Here is a 21,958-nt window from a genome sequence, read left to right as displayed (position 1 = left end):
AAAAGTAAAAAAAAACTATTGAATTATTGGACTGCTATTTTATGAGAATGCCGTAGTTTAACTATTTTAGTTTTTAGGGTATCTGGGAATTTAAGTAATACTTAATTTAAATGTAAAATGCATGTTTTTTAGGAGCTTGTCTTTGCGGCTAACAAAATAAACTTATATAGAAGTCAAGCAAAAATCTTATTATTAACTAGGTGTTGTAATGATCTTTTGACTAATTATGTTACAATTGACTTGAGACTTGATCTCTTGCGATGTGATTTTGGATAAAATGAAAATAAACAATTACTACGTTTTTTTATTTAGCTGATCAGCGTTTTAACGTACCCTTTTTCTGACTATAGACACATTATCAATATATACCTATTTTCAACCTTCTATCGCTTCGTTTTAAAAAAAATTCGAATATAAAATCATTTTTATAATACAAAAAAATTTGGCACCAAAACAAAAAACATATGTTTGGAAATCGATAGGCAGCATTATCGGTTAGGCGGGTGGCAGCGTTGTAAACTCCGATAGGCAGAGATGCCACTTGTGCTGCTGCCCGCCAACCACTTTAGATTCAAATCTAAGTTCGAAATATATTCATCTATGACTATTGGTCGTACAGATTATAACATAATAAGAAAAAGTTTTCTTTTTTAGCGAGGAGAGCACCTTATTTGTTATCCAGGAGCATAGTTTACAAATGGCAGCGCATGCTAACAAATGGCAGCGCAAGCTAACGAATGGCAGCGCCCACAATAACCAGGTGTGGCAGCCTTCCCAATTACCGCCAAAAAATTTAAAATTCAAAAGTTTTGCTCTGCTCTGTACAATATTTATTAATTACTATTTTGCGAGACGTGCATGCATCAAAGTGCTTCTTACATATAAATTATTGCTTACTGGCGCTCTATTTGATTTATTGAGACTGCCCTAGTGCGTAAATTGTTCACAAATGCTTAAACTGGGCTGACAGGAATCCTAAATTAGCGAATAATACAAGTCGTATGCATAGATTACGTAGATTACATGTATAGATACTTTCGTGCGTTTGATTTCAAGTTATCAATTACCGATTGCTTTGTAACGATTGAAGTTAATTAAATAAATTAAGTACAGCTAGTTTGATTTTAACTGCTACAAAATCGGTTAATTTGACATTAAAAAAAAAAACAAAAAAAACTGTTAAAGAGACAATGACACGATTTGATTGTTTTCTGCTGTTAATAATTTCCTATCTCTAGAATATTGAGACAACACGCAGGAAGTGGGATTATATAGGCTGGAGGATTACGCGCAAGTACGCGCTCTCCGTTGAAAGCGCTTCATGCGGCGATACCAGTCCTCCTTCCATTCGATTACGATCGAGTGCGGTCCGATGCCCAGGTAGCCGGGTGGCGCCTCCGAGTCCCGGCCCAAGATCAAATAGGATCTGCAAAATAAGAGGTTTGTCATGAGAAAACTTATAGACACCTTTACTTTTATAGAAGTTTCGATGACCACAGAAAGGGGATCTTTCGCTATATAATCGGGACATGAGTTTGCACCTGTTTACTCTGATCTTGGGGCAGCGGCACTCCAGATTCTTAGTCGGTATGATCCAGGTCATAGGACCGCGTTTTAGGGTTGTATTCGGCATTCCGTACACGTTCCCCGCGCCGCTGCTTTCGCCTGGCCTGCTGCGCTTGAAGACGGCCTGTATCTGCAGATCGAAGCGCTCCATTGCGCTGCCTCTGGGATTGGGATTGGGACTGGGATAGTCCGCCGCCTGGAACTCGTACTCCCCCGTGATCGGGGATCGAGCCGATCCCGGCTGAACCTGGTCCATTTCGTAGTCCGCCACGTCGGGATCCATTGCGCGCCGTTGCGATTCCCTGCTGGCCGCCTCGCCGCTCGTGTCGCGGCCAATTACTTTGGCCATTATTGCTGTGCGGGAATGGATTTATCAGTGATTTGCATTGATTTGGAATAAATTGATTGCTTGGGTGGCTTTTTGCATAATGTACAAAAATTCACGACTAACTATTTGAAATACATATATTTCCATTACAAAACGTACTTAATAACAGTTCTTAAGCCAATGTCCATTGTTGAATTTCTTCAACATCAGAAAAATTACAAAAAAAAAATTTAAAAAAAAATACATTTCTCAATTTGTATTTGTATTTTTAGAGAATTGTGTTACATACTTTTAAACGAATCTAGTATACCCTTTACTCTACGAGTAACTGGTATAAAAAATGAGTGATTTCTTTGACTTTTTAGCGGACTTTTTGGTGGCTTCAAACTTACCGTAGTCTCTTTTGCAGAACTTGTTTAGGTTTAGCCTTTTGGTGCTGACTCTGCATTTGCCGCATTCTGAAAAGGCGAAGAAGTGGGTAATTTTCAGTAGCCAGTGGCAAATGATATGCCGTTCACACTGTGAGGTCCTCGGCCATTCGGAATTTGCCACACAGAGCGAACCAGCGCGCTCACATTTCACAAATGACATGAGGTTGAGCGAGTTGGAAATGGAAATGGATCGGAGTGATATTGTGTTAGGGGTTAATTGGGGGTAGGATTTGAGTTGGGGTTCCTTGCCTATCCCTAAGACGCTGAGTTGCCCGCCACCTTCTGCGTCCCTGGCCCGATTGTCCTTCGGATGGGGCATTCCACTCTGGTGTTTACACTTTAATTGCACAATTTATGTCTTTATGGCCAATGCCAATTAGCAGAAACAGAAACAGTGGCAGCAGCGACGGCAGCAGCGCTGCTCGATCAATTTTACATTAAGATTGCCCCGCCCCCGACTGCCTATTTTTAATACTGAGAAAAAAACCGAATTTCTTGCATTAATCACGTTTTCAGTATATAGTATGCCCTTATACATGCCTATTTTTAACTATTCTAAATCAATTTTTTAAAAATTCTAATGAATGCCTATTTTTAACTATTCTAAAATCAATTTTGTAGCAATTCTAATGGTAATTACGTTATTGCTTCAAGTCCCAGCCAACATAGGCGCATTTCTCTCTGTGTACTTAGACTTCGTGCCTTTGGCCGCCTTTTGTGGCGACTAAAATTAGCCAAGAAGTTTTTGTTTCGCTTCTGCTCTGGCTGCAAATCGCAGTTTGCATTGTTGTTCGTTCGACGCCGATCGCAATGTCAAAGTAAACGTGACACAATTGAATTTAAACGTTCGATCTGTTCGTGGCATAAACATTTATATGAAATGAGTCGGTCGACTTACAAATCGATCGAATTTGAAATCGAAAACTGAAATGGCACTTTTACTAGCCATTTGCCTTGGCTATTTATGGAGAGCGCCCGCTCCTCAGATTGAAGTGCATTTTCCCGATGCACTTGGCCAGCAAACGATATTTATCGCCGTCATTTAAAGATCATTAGCCACGCCCCGCATACGAACGAAAATGTCCGAAAATAAAGCTGGGAGATGCGAAATTTCTGACTCACTTTTCGGGAATCCCTCTTTTGGCAGTGCGGCTATGTTGCAAGTACATATGTGGGTGCTCAAGTGGGCCCGCATCTCTTAGAATTCGTAGCAAGTACAAAATCTGGGGTGTAAGTAGCTCATATAAATTTTATTACAAATTATCTTCAAATGAAATAAGCCAGAGAGCAGAGGATAAATCGATTCATACCAGTATGTGCAACTATTTGCAGAAATCGGAGAACACCAACCTTTTGCCAACTTTAAAAGCCGTTCATGTAAATGGCGAGCAAACATAAATCTTTCGAAAATTTGCAAGTCATCAAATTAACATAACATTAAAATTGACCCACGACCCCCTTGGTAAGCACACACAGTGGGCTGCTTTTCGCTGCGGGTGCAACTAACTTTAAATTAACTCAAACTCGGGCAGAATTTTAAATTAATTTAATAAGATTATCAAATTATAAATTCATAATTAACATTCATGTTCGTGCTGAGTGTCGGCGGTGGGCGTGGGCGTGGCAGGCCGCCCGCCCCCATTCGCTGTGCCAATGAATGGCAAAGGACGAACTTTTTGCGTAGATCCTGTGTCTGTGTGTGTCCATTTGCCTAACTCAATTCTTGGTTACAGGGAATGGAAAACTTTCCACCGACAACTTTTCCAACTTGCGCTTTTCTTTGCCGTTGACAAATAAATTTAAGAGGGGCAGCCTCTTTAAACGCAGTCCTCATCTCTCATCTCTCATCTCTCAACTCGGCGTTCGTCTGCAGCTCGATTTGCATTTTTGGCAAGATGGATGAGTTGGTCCTTCGAGCCGGAGGCAACTTGGTGTGCAACAATTGCAGCCAGAAATTGATCCTAGTCGTCTGGCAGCAACGCATATCTTGTTGCAATTTGAATGGGTCTTATGGATTTGCAGAACTTACTGCCTTTGCTTCGGGGATACTTAGAAGCAGGTTTGAAAAATATTCAACTAAACTGATATGTTGTTACTTAATTGAAACGTTGGGATTTTTTCTTTTCCAACTATATAATTTTTCTCCTGAGAAAATACCAATACAAAAATGGTTATCTTGCTCTAGTGAAAGCAGAAAAAATGCCATAGTGAATGGGAAAGCTTGAGTCTTAAGTCGCTGTTCTTCTTCGTCTTTCGCCTTTTCATTTGGTCACTTGGCAGTGACAATGTGACTCTATTATGATTAACTCGCCGCTTATATTTCCTGTGGCTGCTTAAGTTGCTCAGTCAATTTGTCATTGTTTCCACTTGCAGCTGCATAAACGGCTCATCTTTAGCCGCATCCTGTCCTCCTGCGAACCACCCAACCCACCCACTGTGCGGCTATCCTGCTGTGACTTTGTCCACTGCCTCGAGCAAATAGTTGGAAGCAATTAGCGGCGGAGGCAGAAGCACTCGCTTCTCGCCACTCGCCACTCTCCACTCTCCACTCGCCACTCAGCACTGGGTACTGGGTGGGTACTGTGTGCACTGGTCACAGTGCGACGGAGAGGTGGGCGACGACTGCTCTTCTTGGTGCTGCTGCAGCTTATTCATGGGAAATTAAATAAAAAACTTTTTTAATACATTTGCTTTGCCAAGTTTCGCCTGCTCTCTGTCATTCTGCACTTTCTGCCCCACTTCTCGTTCTCGTTCTCCGTTCTCTGCTCTATTTTCTTTTTGTTTTGTATCTTTCTGTGACGTTTCTTTGGGGTCTTCCTTGTTGTTGTGGCCACTGTTTGAATACCCTGCAGTCCTAAGTATCCAGGGTACACTGTGCTTGGTCTGAGACACCATTGCAATTTTTAAAATAAATGTTATCGATATGTAGCTGGTTAAATAAGTGGAGTTAAATTGGAGTTCTGTAGCGATATCTATAAATTATTATATAAATTAAAACGAATAAAACATCTCTGAATTATAACCTGTTTTATAATAATTTCATTATATTTAAGCATTGTTATATGTTCAGAATAGTGGGTATCTAAAGGTCTTTACCCTGCACTAGGATTTGTTCTTTTTGTTTTTTCTCGGAGTTTTATTGCAAAGTTTATTTTGCCGCGAGAGCGAGAGGGCGTGCATGTGCGAGTGAGAGGGGGCTAGTACTGGGCTTAGTATGATTTATGCTGCGTGGCGCATTTCGTATGCTTGTTGCACTTCACCAGTCCCCCGTCCTCTTCCAACTCTCCGGGGGCCCACTGTACTTTCTTCGCCACTGTAACTAAAAGTTGCGTGCAAACATTTGCGTTGTCTGTTAAGTGCCGTTGTCCCCGTCCCCGTCCCCGCCCCTGGCCCCGCCCCCCTGCCCCCTGTGCCGCTCCTTGTTTTTCCGCTTCCACTTTTCCTGACCGACAACCGACTGCACTTTAGCGGATTTGTGTTTTCTCACCCATTTTAAAGGATTACAAAGGCGAGCCAAGCGCCACGGCAAACTTGCACCTCCTTCGACGCGCTCCCAAGACAGTGGGCCCTCGCTTTGGCGAAATCTTGCGCTGGCAGCCATCAAGTGACAAGCAACAGAACTAATTGTAATAGCGAGTAACATTTAACTATTTCCTTAACCATACCAACAGCTTACATACTGGTCCTTCTACCTAGCGCCCACTGTAACCGCTGATAAACAATACTGCCAGTTGGCGCAAGCACTCGCCACCGAATGCCAGGGGGGGAGGGGGTAGTGTGGGTAGCCGTCGGATGCGGTTAGTCGGTTAGCACACAAAACACAACAGATAGATATGGATATGAGAGGTGGCACTTACTTACCCCTGCCGCCCTCGGTGCGATAGTACTGGGACTGGGCGGCCATTCCGGAGGCGCCGTGGCGATCGCCAGCAGAGCCTGGAGAGCCTGGAGAGCCTGGCGAGGATTCGGGCTCATCCGGCTCGGGAGCGGTGTTCTGGGTGTCCAGCATGTTGATCATACGCGGTGGTTGCTCTGCGGGAGTGGGAAAAGGTAGTAAGTGCATGAAAGCCAGTTGAATAGTGTTGGATTAGTGGGATTAGTTGGATTGGGCGCACTCACTTATGCAGGGCGCGATGTGGGAGCGACTCTGCTGGTAACCTCGGGCGCAGCGGTTGCAGGTCAGTCCGGTGACCCCGTCCTTGCAGGGACATTGACCGCTGGTGCTGTTGCAGATCTTGCCAGATGACCCGATCGGGTGGCACTCGCAGGCTGAAAGTAAAGGGCGAAAAACGATATAGTGCGATTGCGTTGCAGCTGGGATGTCTGAAGCATATAGTGCAGATGTGGATAAACTTCTGTGCAGAGCGTGCTGAGAGCTTAATGGACATGGTCCGGCACTTCAAAGACAAACGGATCAAAATCGAAATCGCTAATCGGGTCCACTTGAGTTTTACTTAAAGCCTTTCATGTTCTGATTTCTGCATCATCACATTGCCGCTGCATGCAGCACAATGGCTACCCGGGATTTTGGCCCCCATCCTGACGGCAGCAGATTCGTTTATGAGCCGTGGAAATGTACATTAACAGATACGATTACTGCCGAGTATTCCGTACAATTCCGCCCGTTTGTATGCACAATGTACAAGTATGTGCACTCCGGCAAATTGAGTGCACGGCAACAGTTAACGGCTGTCCGCCGGATTCGCTGCTTGTCCGTTTCTTGTCCGTCCGCACACGGTTAATTGCAAATGAGAGTGCAAATGGGACAGCCCACCACTTTTCCGTTTTTTGCTTTTGGAATCAGTATGCACTCGAACAATGCCAGTGGTTTGGAAAAATTAAATTTATTCGAGATGCCACCGCCACATTTAAGCACCATCTCAAGTACCTTAAATGCACTCCGATATCTCTAAAGCTGTTCCTTAAATAAATATAGCTTAACCTCATCCTTATTATTTGTTTCTGCGAAATCGTGGACAGAGGAAATGCACTTTGCAAACATTAGATATTTAATATTTACTCTGCACGGTCCCTTTTGCAATTCACCTATTTTTAAAGGGGAAGAAATCCCCTTCTTGTGTCATATGTGTCGCTTTGAGACTATTACGTAGGACTTTGCAGTTGTTTCTTCAGCTGAGCCTGCTCCCTTGTGGGTTGTTTAGTTAATAAGCCGCTTTTGGCCACATTTAATGGGTCTTTGCGCAGGCTCTTGGCCAAAAGCTGTTGCATATTTAAAGATTTAACTTGTGCATGGCATTGGGAATGCTCTGTCAAGGGGGATGGCAGGCAGAGTGGGTGTCAAGTTCTGAATACACAACTTTTGGCATTTAACCCATTAGGGTTTGCCAGAAGGAAATATTTCTTGAATTTAAATGTCTTCAGAGCAATTTACATGAAATATTAGTTGTATTTTCAACACCATTACCGTTTACAAGCGTGCTTGGCGGTGGGGGCGGGGTTTTAACACTTGAAACTAATGGGTTAACTAGGCGTACAGTTATGCCTCCGTCCTGCTCTCCCACTCCCAGCCTCTCGCTTCCACTCTCATTTCCCATATCCCATATACAGATATGTACATATGTATGCCGTGTTCGTTGCGTGCGCTCGTGCAACATTTGGTAATTTAATCCGATTTACAATAAATTAAATGCGATTTATATGCACACAGTGACACATCCGGATGATAACAACAACAGCAGCAACGGACAATAATAACTTGCAACAACAGCAACAAAAGCAACAATTCCGTGTGTCCATTGTTGTTGCCTGCAGGGCGTTTCATAGTCGCTGACCGAGCACAGTGGGGCCAAGGTGCACAAAACAATACAACAAAATATTATATACTATACTTGTGCTCATAAACAAGAATGTATCTCGATTTTCGCAGTAGATCCCAAGCAAAAAAAGTTATATACTATACAAAATATACTATAAAAAAATATTATTTACTACTTGTACTCATAAATAAGAATGTATCTCGTTTTTCGCAGTAGATGCCAAGCAAAAAGAAGGTTTTGAAATTCGCAGGACGCGACAATGAGCTCGGTACCACTGTGCCGCTTACGGTGGGTTTTGGGGGCAACAATATGACAACAATATGCGAGTTGTGTGCGCCGCGCTATCTGCGAAGAGCAGAGTGTGGGCCAGTTGGATAGGAATGGGAATGGGAGTGGGAATGGGATTGGTGCTGCGATTCAGATTGGGATATGGTCCACGGACCATGGACATATGGGACCTGGAATACGGTATACGGGGATGTGGGGATGTGGGGCTTGGGACCTTCAGCTCTTGGATATTGTTAAAAAAGGCAAGCCAGAAAAAAGTCGCGGGCATGCTAGCGAGCGAGTTCATTACACATCCCATATCAGTGCACGCCATTGGCATTGGCATACATATACAATACACCATATATTCCCGTGTCCGGATCCTATCTGCTCCGGATCCCCGGTGCATTCCATATGCCGCTGCTCTGTCCGGATTTTCTTCTCATTTTCCATTTGCGCGTAGGTTTCCCTGCGCTTTCATGCCCCCTTTCGTCGAACGGTCCATTGGCCGTGATAAAGATTATGAATTTTCATTATGGCCAGGCCAACAGAGGGATCCCCATTCGAGTGGCTTCATTTGCGAAGGGTCGGGTGTGCTCCTCCCCCGAGACCCATTTGCATGTCTATTTAATTATTGAGTCCACAGTTGCATCGATGAATCAGGGAAGCCCTTTCACCAGAGATCTCCTCTTCATTTGGCTGGAAGTGCGACCCAAATTTCGGGACAAAGAGTCCATGCAAACGAGTCATTCCATGCGGCTTATCCACAGATCGATTCGGGTCAGGGACTCCCGAAATAAATGAGCTCCTAATGAGTGGAGTCCACCCATGAATCACTGGAACCACCGACCGACTGACTGACTGACTGACTGACTGGCTATTGGGTAAGTTGTGTGGCAGCCAGGGATTCCAGTGAAAATGAATCAGATCTCAAGTTTTTGCTCAAATTAGTTCAGCTTCTTTGTATTTAATAAGTTCTATGATTTTTTGGAAACTCTCTTAAAGTGAGGCAGTCAATAAGGGGAAACATTCATTTGCCTGTACTTTATCGCCTCCTGTGCTGCATTACATTATAAATATATTATATGTAAATTGAACAATCTAGTGATAGATACAAGGCCATTATCCACTCATTAGATCATTGATTTAACACGAACTTCTCGCTGCGCACCGACCTATTAAACAGTTGAGTACCCAGAAATAAATGTGCGTATGTGCCGAGTACTACATGAGTGTATATATACCCATGTTTATTCACATTTTCAGGTATGTTTTATGGCATCTGCCAGGCACGGATATTTTTAAATCAATCATTCGCAGCATGGCTGGCATTTATTTGTACGGGTATATGAAATGTACCAAATCCCCTGACCTCCGACCCTTTTTTGCATTTGTGTTCGACAATTTACTGGCTTTGAATATTTCGATTTTATTTGTCCTGGCCGTTTTCCATTACCAAAGAGCTCACAAGTTGATGGATTAATATTTGCAAATAATCCAATTTCTATGCTATTTCATTTTGAGTGCGCTTCCAGGTAGTCTTGTATTTTTCTTGGCTTTCGCTTGCTTTTGCCAGGCCAACAGAAAATTAATTAGGCAAGCCACCCACTCGCGTTCACTCAAACAAAATTACCAACACTGGGCCTAGTGTAAACACCATACTCGCAAAGCAAATCAAGCGCAATTTGTTATTGTTTATTTCAACTTTGCGCAAGCAAAGCGCCCAATTTGCCCCCTTCCAACTAATCAACGGAAAAGCGAGGAAAAGCGAAGAAAACCCCACTGACCACTGGAGGAGGAAAGTGCGTTACATAAATTTACGGCAAAAAACTCTTCGTCGGCCATCAATTGCCATAAGATATTAGCCGAAATTTTCTTACGACGAAGCAAGTTGGAAAACGTGAAAAAATAGAGCAAAACGCACAGTGTTGGCCATCAGCGCACAGCTGGCTGAAGTCAGTAGTCAGGGTGCTATTGTTGATGCTGCTATTTGTTATTATTAGCAGAAACAAAAGCCCAAGGAATCGTGCAGTTTTCCAAAGAACAGCAAACAGACTCCACTCATTTGTGGCCATAGAAGAATTATGAAGCAGATTTCTCAGACGAAGTCTGCCGTGCCATCGGATGATTTGCAGTGAGAGATTACACCTGACCAAGTGGACGGAGATGTGCAGATCCAGCCTTATAACACTAACCAGACCACATACATATATACATATATATATATAGGTATATGGGCAATGCCATTACTTGCGCATTCGAGGAAAAGCCATTTGCACTGGTAAGCCTTTTGATTTGGGTTCTAGAAATTGAGTTCTGGAAAAAGGCAGCACTTCAAATTTTTAAATATTCGAATATTTAGAAAATTCTTCAACTGCAGGGTTACAAGCATGAGATCATCGGTATAATTTGCACTGCACTATTTATTTTCATAATTGTATTGTTTGCAATATTGTTGATTTGTTTAATAGTTTCCATTTGATTCTCACGAAAAGCACACAAGTAATGTTGGTTTTCTTTAAGAGCAATTGCCTATTTTTGCGTTGTATTTCACATTCCTAAAGCTTACCACCCAAAATCTTGATTCATCTTAATCAAATTCATAAGTTCTTGATCTCAATGACTGTAAAATAAATCAAAACCCAACGCGATTTAAGGGCTTAAGGCAGGCTTACATTACACATTCAATTAAATGCACACATATCGCATCGCACGTCAATGATTCACTCGAATGATCTACCAATTGCTCATGAATTCAAATGAGCCATTTGATTTAGCCCGAAAGCCTGGCGAAAACCGGTCCAAAAAGGCGATTCACCTTTGCCATCGCACTTCACACTTGAGTTTAAGCCGGCGGGCGGAACTTTTCTTGGGTCTTATTAATAAATCAAAGGCTTCGCGCGACACTCCAGGAAAAGTTGCTTTCCTCGCCTCCTCCTCGACTTTTCCCCATTTTCCCGGGCGGCGGAGAAAAAAAGTTTATAGCGGTTGCAACTGGTGCAAAGTTCGCTCAACTTTCGTTCGCCGTTCAAATGAGCAAAAGGCCTCTTCTCGTCTTGCTACAATTTTCTGTTGCATGTACAAAGTTTTCCATTTCCAGGTGGGGAAATGTTGGGGAAACGCTGGGAAAAGGCTGGCAAAATCGACTCAGGCCGACAGGCGGACGGAAAAAACTTTCCGCGCATTTCAAATTGTGCGTTAAAGATTGAGGCGCCTTGGGAAAATCGAGAGGCAAATATGGTGGCGGGGTAAACAGATCTGAATGGGCCTATTGAAAATCAAACGACGCGCAGTAAAGTAGGCAATGTGGACTCGAATTGTTGCCAAACTCCCGCTACTTCCGACTGAAAGTGCACCGTTTCGGAAAATGATTTTCCAACTGGAAAAGTGGCTGGGTGTGGGCAAAGCGGGGTGGCGGCTGAAATGGCAGCGCCAATTTGACGCTCGAACAATTTGCACAGCTTTAAATGTCGACTCGCATGCAAAATGTCATAATTCAAATTGGGCGGCTTTGCTGCCCAGCGGCGAAGCTCTGTGCTTCCAAAAATGGGCGTGGATTTGGGCAAATTTCGGTGCTTGTGGGTTAAATCAGCTCACATGTGCACTGAGAAAAACAAGAATGGCATTATTCAGTTTTGCATTCCCTATGCCAGTAGATAAAGTATCGTTTTGGCATTTATTTCATTTGCTACTGTGCTGATAAAAGCAAGATACTCAGTTCTTTTAAGGTAATCAATCAATTCTGGCCAAATGAACTTTACTTCTTGAAATTCCAAGAGCATTTCCGATTCGCTGTGCTGTTTCAATACAACCCCTGTAAAACTGAAATGTTTCAGTACATTTTTGTACTCTTCTGGCGTTGTTTAGCTATGTCAAAATTGTTCAAAAATTGCCTGAGTTCTGGGCATGAACTTTTATAGCTTTGCCAGCAGAAAATTTGTCACGGGGCTTAGTTTTTGGCCGGAACCACCACCCACTGGCAGTGAAATAGATTTTTCCGGCTTAGTTTTTCCAAGCCACCTTGGCATGTCGTATGATAAATGCATTTAGCGCTGGCATTCCGAAATTTCAATTAAGTTGCCAGGCGACCCTCGCGGCGATAACCTTTAACCTTTAAGCGATTCGGCACAGTTGCAGCGACGCGTTTATGAAATTCTAATGATGTTTGACTGATTCCCGATTCCTCCCCCACGAAAATAATAATGTCCTTGCCCAGCCTCCCCCATTTTCCACCGCATTTTCATGAACTTTGGGCAATAAAGAAACTTTTCCCGCCTACGTGTGTGTGGCATTATTTTAATTGCCGCTCCTGCTGTTTTCCATCCATTTTATATTGCTGTAACATTTCGCACGTGACTTTCCGATTTTATGGCTTTTAATTTCACGTATTTAGTTACGGATGATGTTAATTGTATTCCAGGCCACGCCCAACGCCCCCAAAAGCCAGTATTCACTGCTTTGTGCATCTCCCCATCGACGGAGAGTCTTTTGTCATCGTGGATACGGCCTATGAGTTCCGGGCAGTTGAAAACAATTGGCAGGCATTCAATTGTATACCCTAATTACTGTTGCTGGCGATGATAAGCGGTTATGGCAGATACGACAGAATAGTGGATATTAAAGGATGGCCTTGTCAGCAGCCAGGGCATCTGATTGAATTCTGAAAGAAGTGCTTGGGAAACAGCAAATGGTAAATGGTAAAGCCAAGCAAAGTTAGACAGAAAGTTAAAGTATGTCATAATATATTCTTAAAAGTTGCTATGCTTCATCCTTCACTGCAATCAAAAGTATCCTTATAAATAGCAAATACATCTCAGTTTTGCTCACTATTTGCAGAGCACACAATCTGCGATTTGCACTTCTCGCTTTTATTGCCTCTATATGTGGCATGCAGATTTAATGATGTCAACGGTGGCATTAAGGCAAAAGTAGAGTATACTTTTTTGGGGGCTGGCAGGGCGCTCAGATTTTAATTATCAAAAGAGCAGCCGTTGGGCCAAAAGGCAGCACATGCAGACAAGTGTATGAATAACGATTCGTTTACGGCCAGAATGTCGGGATGTCGGGATGCTGGGATGTTGGGTTGTGGGGATGTCGGATCCTCCCGTTGGACAAATAATAATATGTAATTTTCCGGTCATTGAAACATTTGCGCAAATAAGGAAATTGACTGAAATGACTTTGACAACACGTGTCCGTATCTATGAGTTTGCATCTGAATCTAAGTCTGCGTCCGTATCTGCATCTACAGCTGTGTGTAATTTCGAATTTCAAATACCAATTCCGCAGCCAACTCCTATCCCACATTTCCACATTTCCACATTTCCACATCCAAACCAAACTCTCTGTCTGGGCGATGAATTATGGCTTCGGATGGCATTTGCTCCATTAGACTTGACTTTGCCTTCCTCGAGTAAATCATTTGAATATTTAAATTAAATCAACTTCAAATTCAACTGACACACACACACACACACTGCTCTAATCTTTTTCATTTTAACTGGCAATCGAGATGAATTTAAGGCGTTAATTATAAAGGATGTTAATAGCATAGCTAAAATCTAATGGCTTTCAGTCAGATTTGGAATGCAGATTGCGGCGAAAAGATTTCGGGGAAAGGAATGGCAAAGCCTTCCCAAACCCACAAGCCAAAACAACAGACTGATTTACTGATAACTTAATATTAACAACAAGCTCGATGTTCAATCCCCACCAAAAGTAATTTGTCTAGCAAGTAATTAATATGGAATTCTAATGTGTAATTATCGCAAAGCCGATTTAATAATTTCCCATGATAGATTTGTAATATTCCCATTACAAATGAAGTGTACGCACTTCACTTTATGCATCTAAATTCCTTTTTGCGTGAGTCTAAAATGTCTCATATTTTTAAGTCAACGGCTTGAAGCCTCTGTGTTTTAGCTATTTGCAGCTTCTGAATAATAAAATTCAAATACCTTTCTGCAGACAAGCCGCAAGCACATGAGGACACCCCTTTTGTGGCAGCTTTTGCAGTCTTGCTGTCGTTCCACAAAATGCCATTAGTAATGTGAAATTATTTTAAATTTATTTCGAACGTTATGGGGATGGGGATGAATATGCGAGTATGTATGAAAAACGAGCCAGCTCGAGATGAAACGAATAAATCACTGAATGTCCTCCTCCGACATTTCCGTCGGGGGCATCAGCTGAAGAGGATTCCTTCTCGATTCCTTCTCCTGCGGCTCCTGTGCCACAAAGATTTTGCCCAACAATTTCGGGCTGACTAATTGAAAGTTCGGGCGGGGGGCTGGCAGCCGCAACATTTGGCAAATGACAAACATGACGTAAAACATTTTGCCAACAAGCCAGAAACAACTCGCAAAAACACAAATGAAACAAACGAAACAAATGAAACAATGGCAGCCACTGTAAGTCGGGGAATGTAAAAATCTTTCTTAACAAATTGCACGCGTGTCAAAATTAAAACGAATACATTTTTTATGGCCTCCGACGAAGGCGCATATAATTTAAAAATTGTCGCAGCGGCGCCTTTTTTGTCTCCAAATCGCAAGTGGTTGAGTGGGTTACGGTGGGTAGGTGGGTGGTTCGCTGATATTTACGACGTGGTGGCTCCGTTCCGACTTAGCAGCGGATAATTAATTAAAAATCGATAAGAATTTGATTTGGATTTAACGGCTCTGGCTGAGCGGACACGAGAATTATGATGCTTAGTCAGCCGAAATGCTGAATGCTGAAAGCCAAATGCCCAGAGCCAAAAGCGGTTTTCGACCAAAAATTTCTGACACCGCAATGACAAACGACAGGCGGCACCCCCTATAACACACACGAAAATCACTCCCACTGGGCCTCCTGTTTTTGTTTTTGTTGTTGTTGTTGTTTACGATACTCGATTCGCAATTAGGTATAAATTTGTTGAATGTGAATTCTCAGCGGGATATTGCCCACTACACAAGTTGTACTATATCCGTTTATACATACATGAAGTATATATATATATAAATATGTATATGGATGCGCCACGAAACTATAAATAGTCGAGCGTTTCAGATTTTGGCCATGTGGTCCACCTGATTTGATTGGATGCCAATGAAAATGATTGCAGGCTATAAATTTGGGCTGCTTCCTCCTCTTCCTCTTTTTCGGCCTTATAAAGCACATCCGCGATCTCAGATTTTCTACATAAACAATCCACTTCGAATTCGCGGTAATGGCCATCTCAAACTCAGTTTGCCATCACGGAATTCGCTGGCAAAATCATTTGATTAAACATCATTTTGCAACACTTGTATTTTTATACTATTGCCTAATCCATGGATTTTTAAACCATTTCCCCGGTTCTTCTAGCGTTTTCCTTATCCGCTGGCTTCGTTTTATTTTTATGGTTTCGATTGGAGCGCGTGAATTTATGGCGGCCATAAATTACATTACAAACAACACACTCGAAGGTCGCCTGGGGATGGGATGGCCAAGGGGTGGCCACAGGGGGCCAAAGGGGTGCAAAAAGGGGGCCCAAAGGGGCTGCTGGCCCAGTTGGATGTCGCTGTGAGCTAATTACTGTAAATTAGGCATTAATCTGGGACATGCGAGTGTGCGATTTCTTAACGCGTTTTTAACTAGTGGCTAGTATCTAGGGGAATGCGTTTCAGCTTACCTTTGCAAACCTTGCGGTGGGTGAGTGGCTTGGTGGAGTCCCGATAGAAGCCCTCCTTGCACTGGTGGCAATTGCGTCCGGTGGTCGAGTGGCGGCAGTTCTGGCAAACTCCGCCGGAGACGCCCTGCGAAAGCCGGAAGATTTCCATGTTGAAGCGGCACTGACGGGCGTGCTTGTTGCAGTTGCACTCTGCAAAAGGGAAACAAGAAAAGGGTGAGATACATTTGCTGCGTTCTTAATGTGCGCCTTCAACGACTCTATTGCCGCCTTCGATATCCGCTTTTGGCGATATCCCAATGCGATAAATGCTGAAAAACTGGCACGCAGAATGGTTTGTCCAGGCCAACGTGCCAAGATTGGATACAGAATGCTGCCCAGATTGGCAGTGGATCCGCGGATGGGAGTGCTATTTGTCTAGCGGGACATTGGCTTAGGCTGGGTAATTTATGCGGCGATTTGTCTTGAATTACTTACTTAAGACGATGCGAATGCGAGGGGCATGCACAATATAGTTATACAATTTGGATTTAGTTGAGTTAAATGATGGCAATAAATTGGAAGATAAACTTCCTGAACTAACTGCTTCATAAGGTTAATACAAATACCCACTCGTTGCATTTAAAGACAAGCTAACTGGCATATCCTATTCGATCAATGAGAGCCGGAGGTTTCTTTGCTTTTTCGCTGTCGCCTGCTGCTTGTTATGCTTTTGGTAAACAGTTTTGCTATTGACATTCGAAGGCGAGTGCTGCGGTTTCTGCTGCCTGCCACTGGTACACTCAGCGAAATGGGCGTGACTTCACAATACAACTGTTTCGGAAAAGGGCACAAAAGCAAGCCAAAGATGCTTTTGTCACTCAAATTCGATTTTGTGTTGAAACCATGCCCCGATTTTGGCAGTGTACGAGCTCTGTGCTGAGTTGACATCTTTCAGCTGAGGTTTGGTGGCAGAGAAAAGGAACGGCAGGGCGCAGGGAAATGGACAGCTGACCTGTCAATGGCATCGACCACGAAACTGGAATCTTTCTGCTGTTGCAGCTTGCGGCTAGACAAAAACTTGAATCGCCCCACCCATTGTCCACTGGTCGAGGGCCCACTGTCTGCAACGAGTCCGTGCAATCGACAGTTGTGGCACCCCGGACTTCAATTCGCAGCTTGCAGCCTGAAGTTCGGTGCACAGTTTTGTTCTGGGTTCTGGGTTCTGAGTTCTGGGCAGGCACATCCATATGTATGTTATAATTATCTTGCACAGTGGCAGGCAAGGCGGCTCTCGACTCCACTTTCACTCCGCTTTCCACTCTCACTGGTTCTATTGGATCACCGACTGCTCCATGGTTAATGCCGCATGCCGCATGCCGCATGCCACATGTCCATTCCTCAAATCCCGTCCTCATGCCAGCCGCAGCGCAACTTATGTCAGCGCAAATATTTGAGCGCAGTCATGCACTGGGAAAAACAGCTATTTATATACATTTGCTACAGATATTTAGTGCAAAATAGCACTGGGAAAGTATTTAGGATATTTAGAAATGCACTGAACGCTGAGCTGCACATTTTATATGTATATTTGCTGACTAGGTACGCCATTCCTCGCAGTGCAGTCCCTCTATCAGTTGGAGACCGTTGTAGAACCGTCAACAAAAGCTAAGCAAATATTTGGAAAACGCAGAGCTCAAAGCACGGCGTGTGGCTAATTGACAAGCTACCAGGCTACCAGATATACCTACTAGACCAAGTATGCCCACTTCCGCCCCGAAAAAGGTTTGGTTCGGTTCGGTTCGGTGTTAAAAATGCTAGATAATTAATTTTAATGACACACTTACGACCTGCGACTCGCGACTCCCGGCGAATGCCACTTGATTTATGGGCCGGGCAGAGATATTTTCGTTTTTACTTTTTGGTTCGGACGGTTTCTTTTCTTTGGGGGCCGTGTAAATCTCAGTTCGACGATTACAAAACGCCCATCCAGCTCAATCAAATGCGACTTAAAGCGATGCATAAAACCGCTCATTAGCCGGACCCCAAGCTGCTGTGTTATCCGAGAAAGGTGAGTCCAGTAATTAAGTTCAAATTTGATAAGTGGCCCTCAAAACACTCTTACACTCCCCGGAATCGTCGCTGGGTGGGGGAAAACAATGAAATCGTCAGTATCGGTATCGGTATCGGTATCCGTATCTGCATCTGTAAATGTATCCGTATCTGTGCCTGGGAGAGTTTCCAATAAAACGACATTTTTAGGCCGCTTAACTTTCGGCACGAATTAGTCACTGGATGACCAAAAAAGCGATCATTAATTTACTCAGGGAAAGCTGCTGGGTCGGCAAAAGGATACGAGTTTAAACATGGCCAAGTATATCTTAGCCAAATGATGTGATAAGCTGGTCAAATCTTTGAGTTGAGTCCTTATTTCCTACTTGGTTTGCAAAATAGCAAATCTCACTCGATCCAAGTGGACACAGTGCACATTTTGCGAGTTATGAATGGAAGCCCTTTGAGCTCCACTCCATCCACCATCGGTTCGATCCGTCTGTTGGGCATCTCTAATTAACTGCAAAGGGCTTCTTCTTTTTTCTGCTCCTTAGGGATATTTTTTGGACATGGATTTTGGCCCGGAGCAGATTTGTCCAAGCTTAGCAGCTCAGAATTGGCCAGCGCTGCTGCATGGAAGACTGTTGATAAATGGTCGGAAAGCGTTCGCTTTTGGCCACTGCCATTGGCCGAAAACAAACCAAAACATTCCGTATCCAAGCAGACCAAAGCCAAAGCCAAAGCCAAAGCAAACGCAAACCAACCAAAAGCCAATTCAACGTTACGCTTTTGACTGGATCTGGAGTATAAGGTTCATGCCGGAAGAATTATGACATCCAAAATTGTAAGCTCGACGAAATGCGAATTATTAAGTATTATAAGTGTAAAATATTGGAAAAGTGAAATATTTAACTTACACAAAAAGTTGTGCAGGTAGTTTTAGAAAAATAAAAAACGCTTTAATATTTTCTGTGCCTGCATTAAATATTTAATTAGGAAATTCAAATCAATAACCATGGCCTAAATGGTCAATCACGAAATGGTTTTGCAGAAAGGAAAATGCCTCGCATAAACCGACTAGCTGTTGATGGGTTTTTATACCCAATTTTTGGGGATTTTTGGCGTTTGGGCGGGGGGTTGCGTTGGCCGGGGCTTTTCCTTGTCCATGTCCTGGCTGAGAGTTTTCAATTTTCCTCACTCGATCCCCTCGTCTGCTGGTCGTTGTCGACATTTCATCGTTTTATGATTGATTGCGTTCGCCTCGCAGTGATTTTCGGTTACCGAAAATTGTGAATTGAATTCGTGGCGCTGGGGGAGGGAGGGGTTGGTGGAATGGATACACCCCGCCCCCTCGAAAAGGGGGGCTTGGGGATTCCAGCGGAAGCTGGGGCTTTCAATGGCTGTTGGTTGTTGGCTGTTGGCTGTTGGTGCGATTGCGGTTGCGGTTGCTGCTCTTGCGTTTTTGCACTGCAATTTGACAATTTCATCGCAAAATTGTTTTGGTGTTTGTGGCCGTGTTGTGCTCTGTGTCTCTGTGATTTATCAAAAGTGGTCGCTTTACACAAGCAAAATCACGAAAAACAAAAACATTCTTGCTTGGTAATTAATAATTTCAGTTTTCGCCCGCCGAACAATGCGAAATCATTGTTCATCGGCGAGCAAAAAAGTGAGTGATTCACAAGAAGCCGGCAATTATGTCATCTCATCGCGTCTTAGCTGTCTGTCTAAAGTGTTCTGGTTAACCCAGTTTCGCCACTCTTTGAACTACAACTATTCTTCTTACAGTACAGGGCGAGTATTTATAAACATGCCCAACCTAAACGCCCCAAAACAGTCGTAAACAGCCAGAATCACTTTCATAAATTCTTCGCACTGACTTCGCTGGAAGCGGCCAAACAAAATACCAGGAAAATCGCCCATTCTCATCCACATGGCCCAAAAAGCATCCAAACAATTGGAGACCTCCGGCCAAATGCCCAAACTACCAACTGCATTTTAGTAAGAGTAATTAACTTGCAGCAAATTTATTTCGTCTGTCACCTACTGATGGTAAATCTTTATTTTGCTGGCGATCAAAAGTGGGGCCAGTCCAAAGGAACCTTTCCTCGGGCACTTTCTACAGAACTGTGCATACCCTAGCTCAACAACAAGTTATCTAAGGCATAGTGGAATCTTAACTAGCTTGACTATTACCTTTTGTACAAGGAAGTTGTACCGACTGGCGCTTTTATACTGGCTTTATTATATAAATGGCTGAGATTGGTCATGAGTAAACGCCTATTTTCGGAAGTTCATAGCAGAGCAAATTAGTTGGGCGTTTAAGAATATACAATACACGTACATAATAAGACAACCCACGTTTATTTTCATTTTAGTTTCATTTTCAGACAATAGAACAAGAGTAATGAGTGTTCGGTGGCCCACGCCCATTTCCATCCAATCCCCTCCCATATTACGACATTTTCCGAGCCCGCGGCGCTTTTTCGGAAAACTTCAAGCATTTTTCTTTTGGCGCTTCCTTGTGGACCGAAAAAAAAGTGCAATTAAGGCGACTGCAGCAGCTTTTGTTTTCGGTGTCGTTTCGCGTGCCGCAGCTGCAACATTTTCCTTGTCAACGGCGGCGGCAGAAACGGCGATTACAAATTGTTTGCTGCCTGCGGCCAAATAAATAAATACAATAAAAAATACAAAATACAGAAAGTCGAGCGAGTTGCATGTGTGTATGCTTATAAATACATTTTTAGTTCAGGCATCGAGTAAAAGCAGCGCCGCAATCTCCAACTTCCACTTGTTTTCATCTGCATTCAGAGTTTTGTTCTCTAATTAACGCCGGGCGAATTAACATATAAATATATACAGCGGGCAGGGGGGATGGGGGGCCAAAGCGGGCTGCATCGCCGATATCCTGCCGCTAATAAAAAACAATGTTCATGGCTTCACTTTGGCCCACACAGGCGGCGGAGGAGGGGTCGATAGGAATTTATGTTTGGTTTTTCGTCGAACTGCGCGGAGCATTCGGTGGAAAATGTTCTTTCTGTTTGTTATTTCTGCTTTTTTATTTAAATCAAGGCCCCGAATTATTTCAATTCTCTGCGTTGTCTTCCTTCCAGATATTCGAATTCCAAACTCCAATTCTAATTCCTATTCCTATTCCAATTCCTATTCCAATTCCTATTCCAATTCCTATTCCAATTCCTATTCCAATTCCTATTCCAATTCCTATTCCAATTCCAATTCCGATTTCGGTTTTCAATTTTCGGTTTTCTGTTTTCGTGGTGCATTTTCCACGTTTCTCAAATTAGTGCGGAGGACGCCGCGGAAAAACAATAAACAAATTCCCAAAATGTTTGTGTGCTCAGCTTTGTTTCGAGGGCGACAAGGATAGGGAGATACTATATGAATATAGGGTGGGTTAAATAAACGACTCGTTAAGACACATAAATAAAACCTGCAGCAGTTTCCTAATTAAGTGGCCCAGCCAAAAAACACGCACACTCATTCGCCTGGAAAGTGGCCCCAAAATAAAATCATTTAACAAAATAAGTTAAGTGAACGGGGATGCTAAATGGCGGGCACTATTCACTAAAGAGTGTGATGTATAGTGATAGTATTGTCAAAGCTCACTATCTATATTTTATGTTTAAATATGTGTTGGCATTTTTGGATAAGAAATGCAGTTTAAGTTCCAACATCAAGTCAGAAATGGCACTTTTCTTGAGGGAGTGTTTTCAAGTAAATTGCTTTGTTATTCCGGAAATAGTTCTATGAAAAGCCCTTTAACCAGTAGCTTCTACCCCTCAAATAGCAAATAACTATTATGCAGCGCATTTTAAATTACCAGCAAGGTAAATAAATCCTTGTGAATTATTCTCCTCTTTCAGGCCTCATTAATTAGTTTGGACAACTT

The 21,958-nt window shown here is 43.1% G+C and overlaps 1 protein-coding gene across 1 annotated transcript in view; it reads right to left on the bottom strand.

Moving 5' to 3' along the window:
- Positions 1-814: 814 nt before the first annotated feature.
- LOC6550627 (netrin-A) overlaps positions 815-21,958 on the bottom strand; it is a 43,043-nt gene continuing 21,899 nt past the window's right edge. The window contains exons 2-7 of the mRNA XM_001978130.3: positions 16,024-16,212; positions 6,445-6,594; positions 6,187-6,357; positions 2,287-2,352; positions 1,542-1,920; positions 815-1,426 (exon numbers count right to left, since the gene is read on the bottom strand). Coding sequence (XP_001978166.2) covers positions 1,285-1,426; positions 1,542-1,920; positions 2,287-2,352; positions 6,187-6,357; positions 6,445-6,594; positions 16,024-16,212 — 1,097 coding nt within the window. The 3' untranslated portion in view covers positions 815-1,284. The remainder of the gene's footprint in view (positions 1,427-1,541; positions 1,921-2,286; positions 2,353-6,186; positions 6,358-6,444; positions 6,595-16,023; positions 16,213-21,958) is intronic.

The sequence above is a fragment of the Drosophila erecta genome, unplaced genomic scaffold (genome assembly GCF_003286155.1).
Source record: "Drosophila erecta strain 14021-0224.00,06,07 unplaced genomic scaffold, DereRS2 tig00000126-arrow-pilon, whole genome shotgun sequence".
Lineage (NCBI taxonomy): Eukaryota > Metazoa > Arthropoda > Insecta > Diptera > Drosophilidae > Drosophila > Drosophila erecta.
The sequence above is the reverse complement of the archived record's forward strand: the minus strand, read 5'-3'. Positions and strand labels throughout refer to the sequence as shown.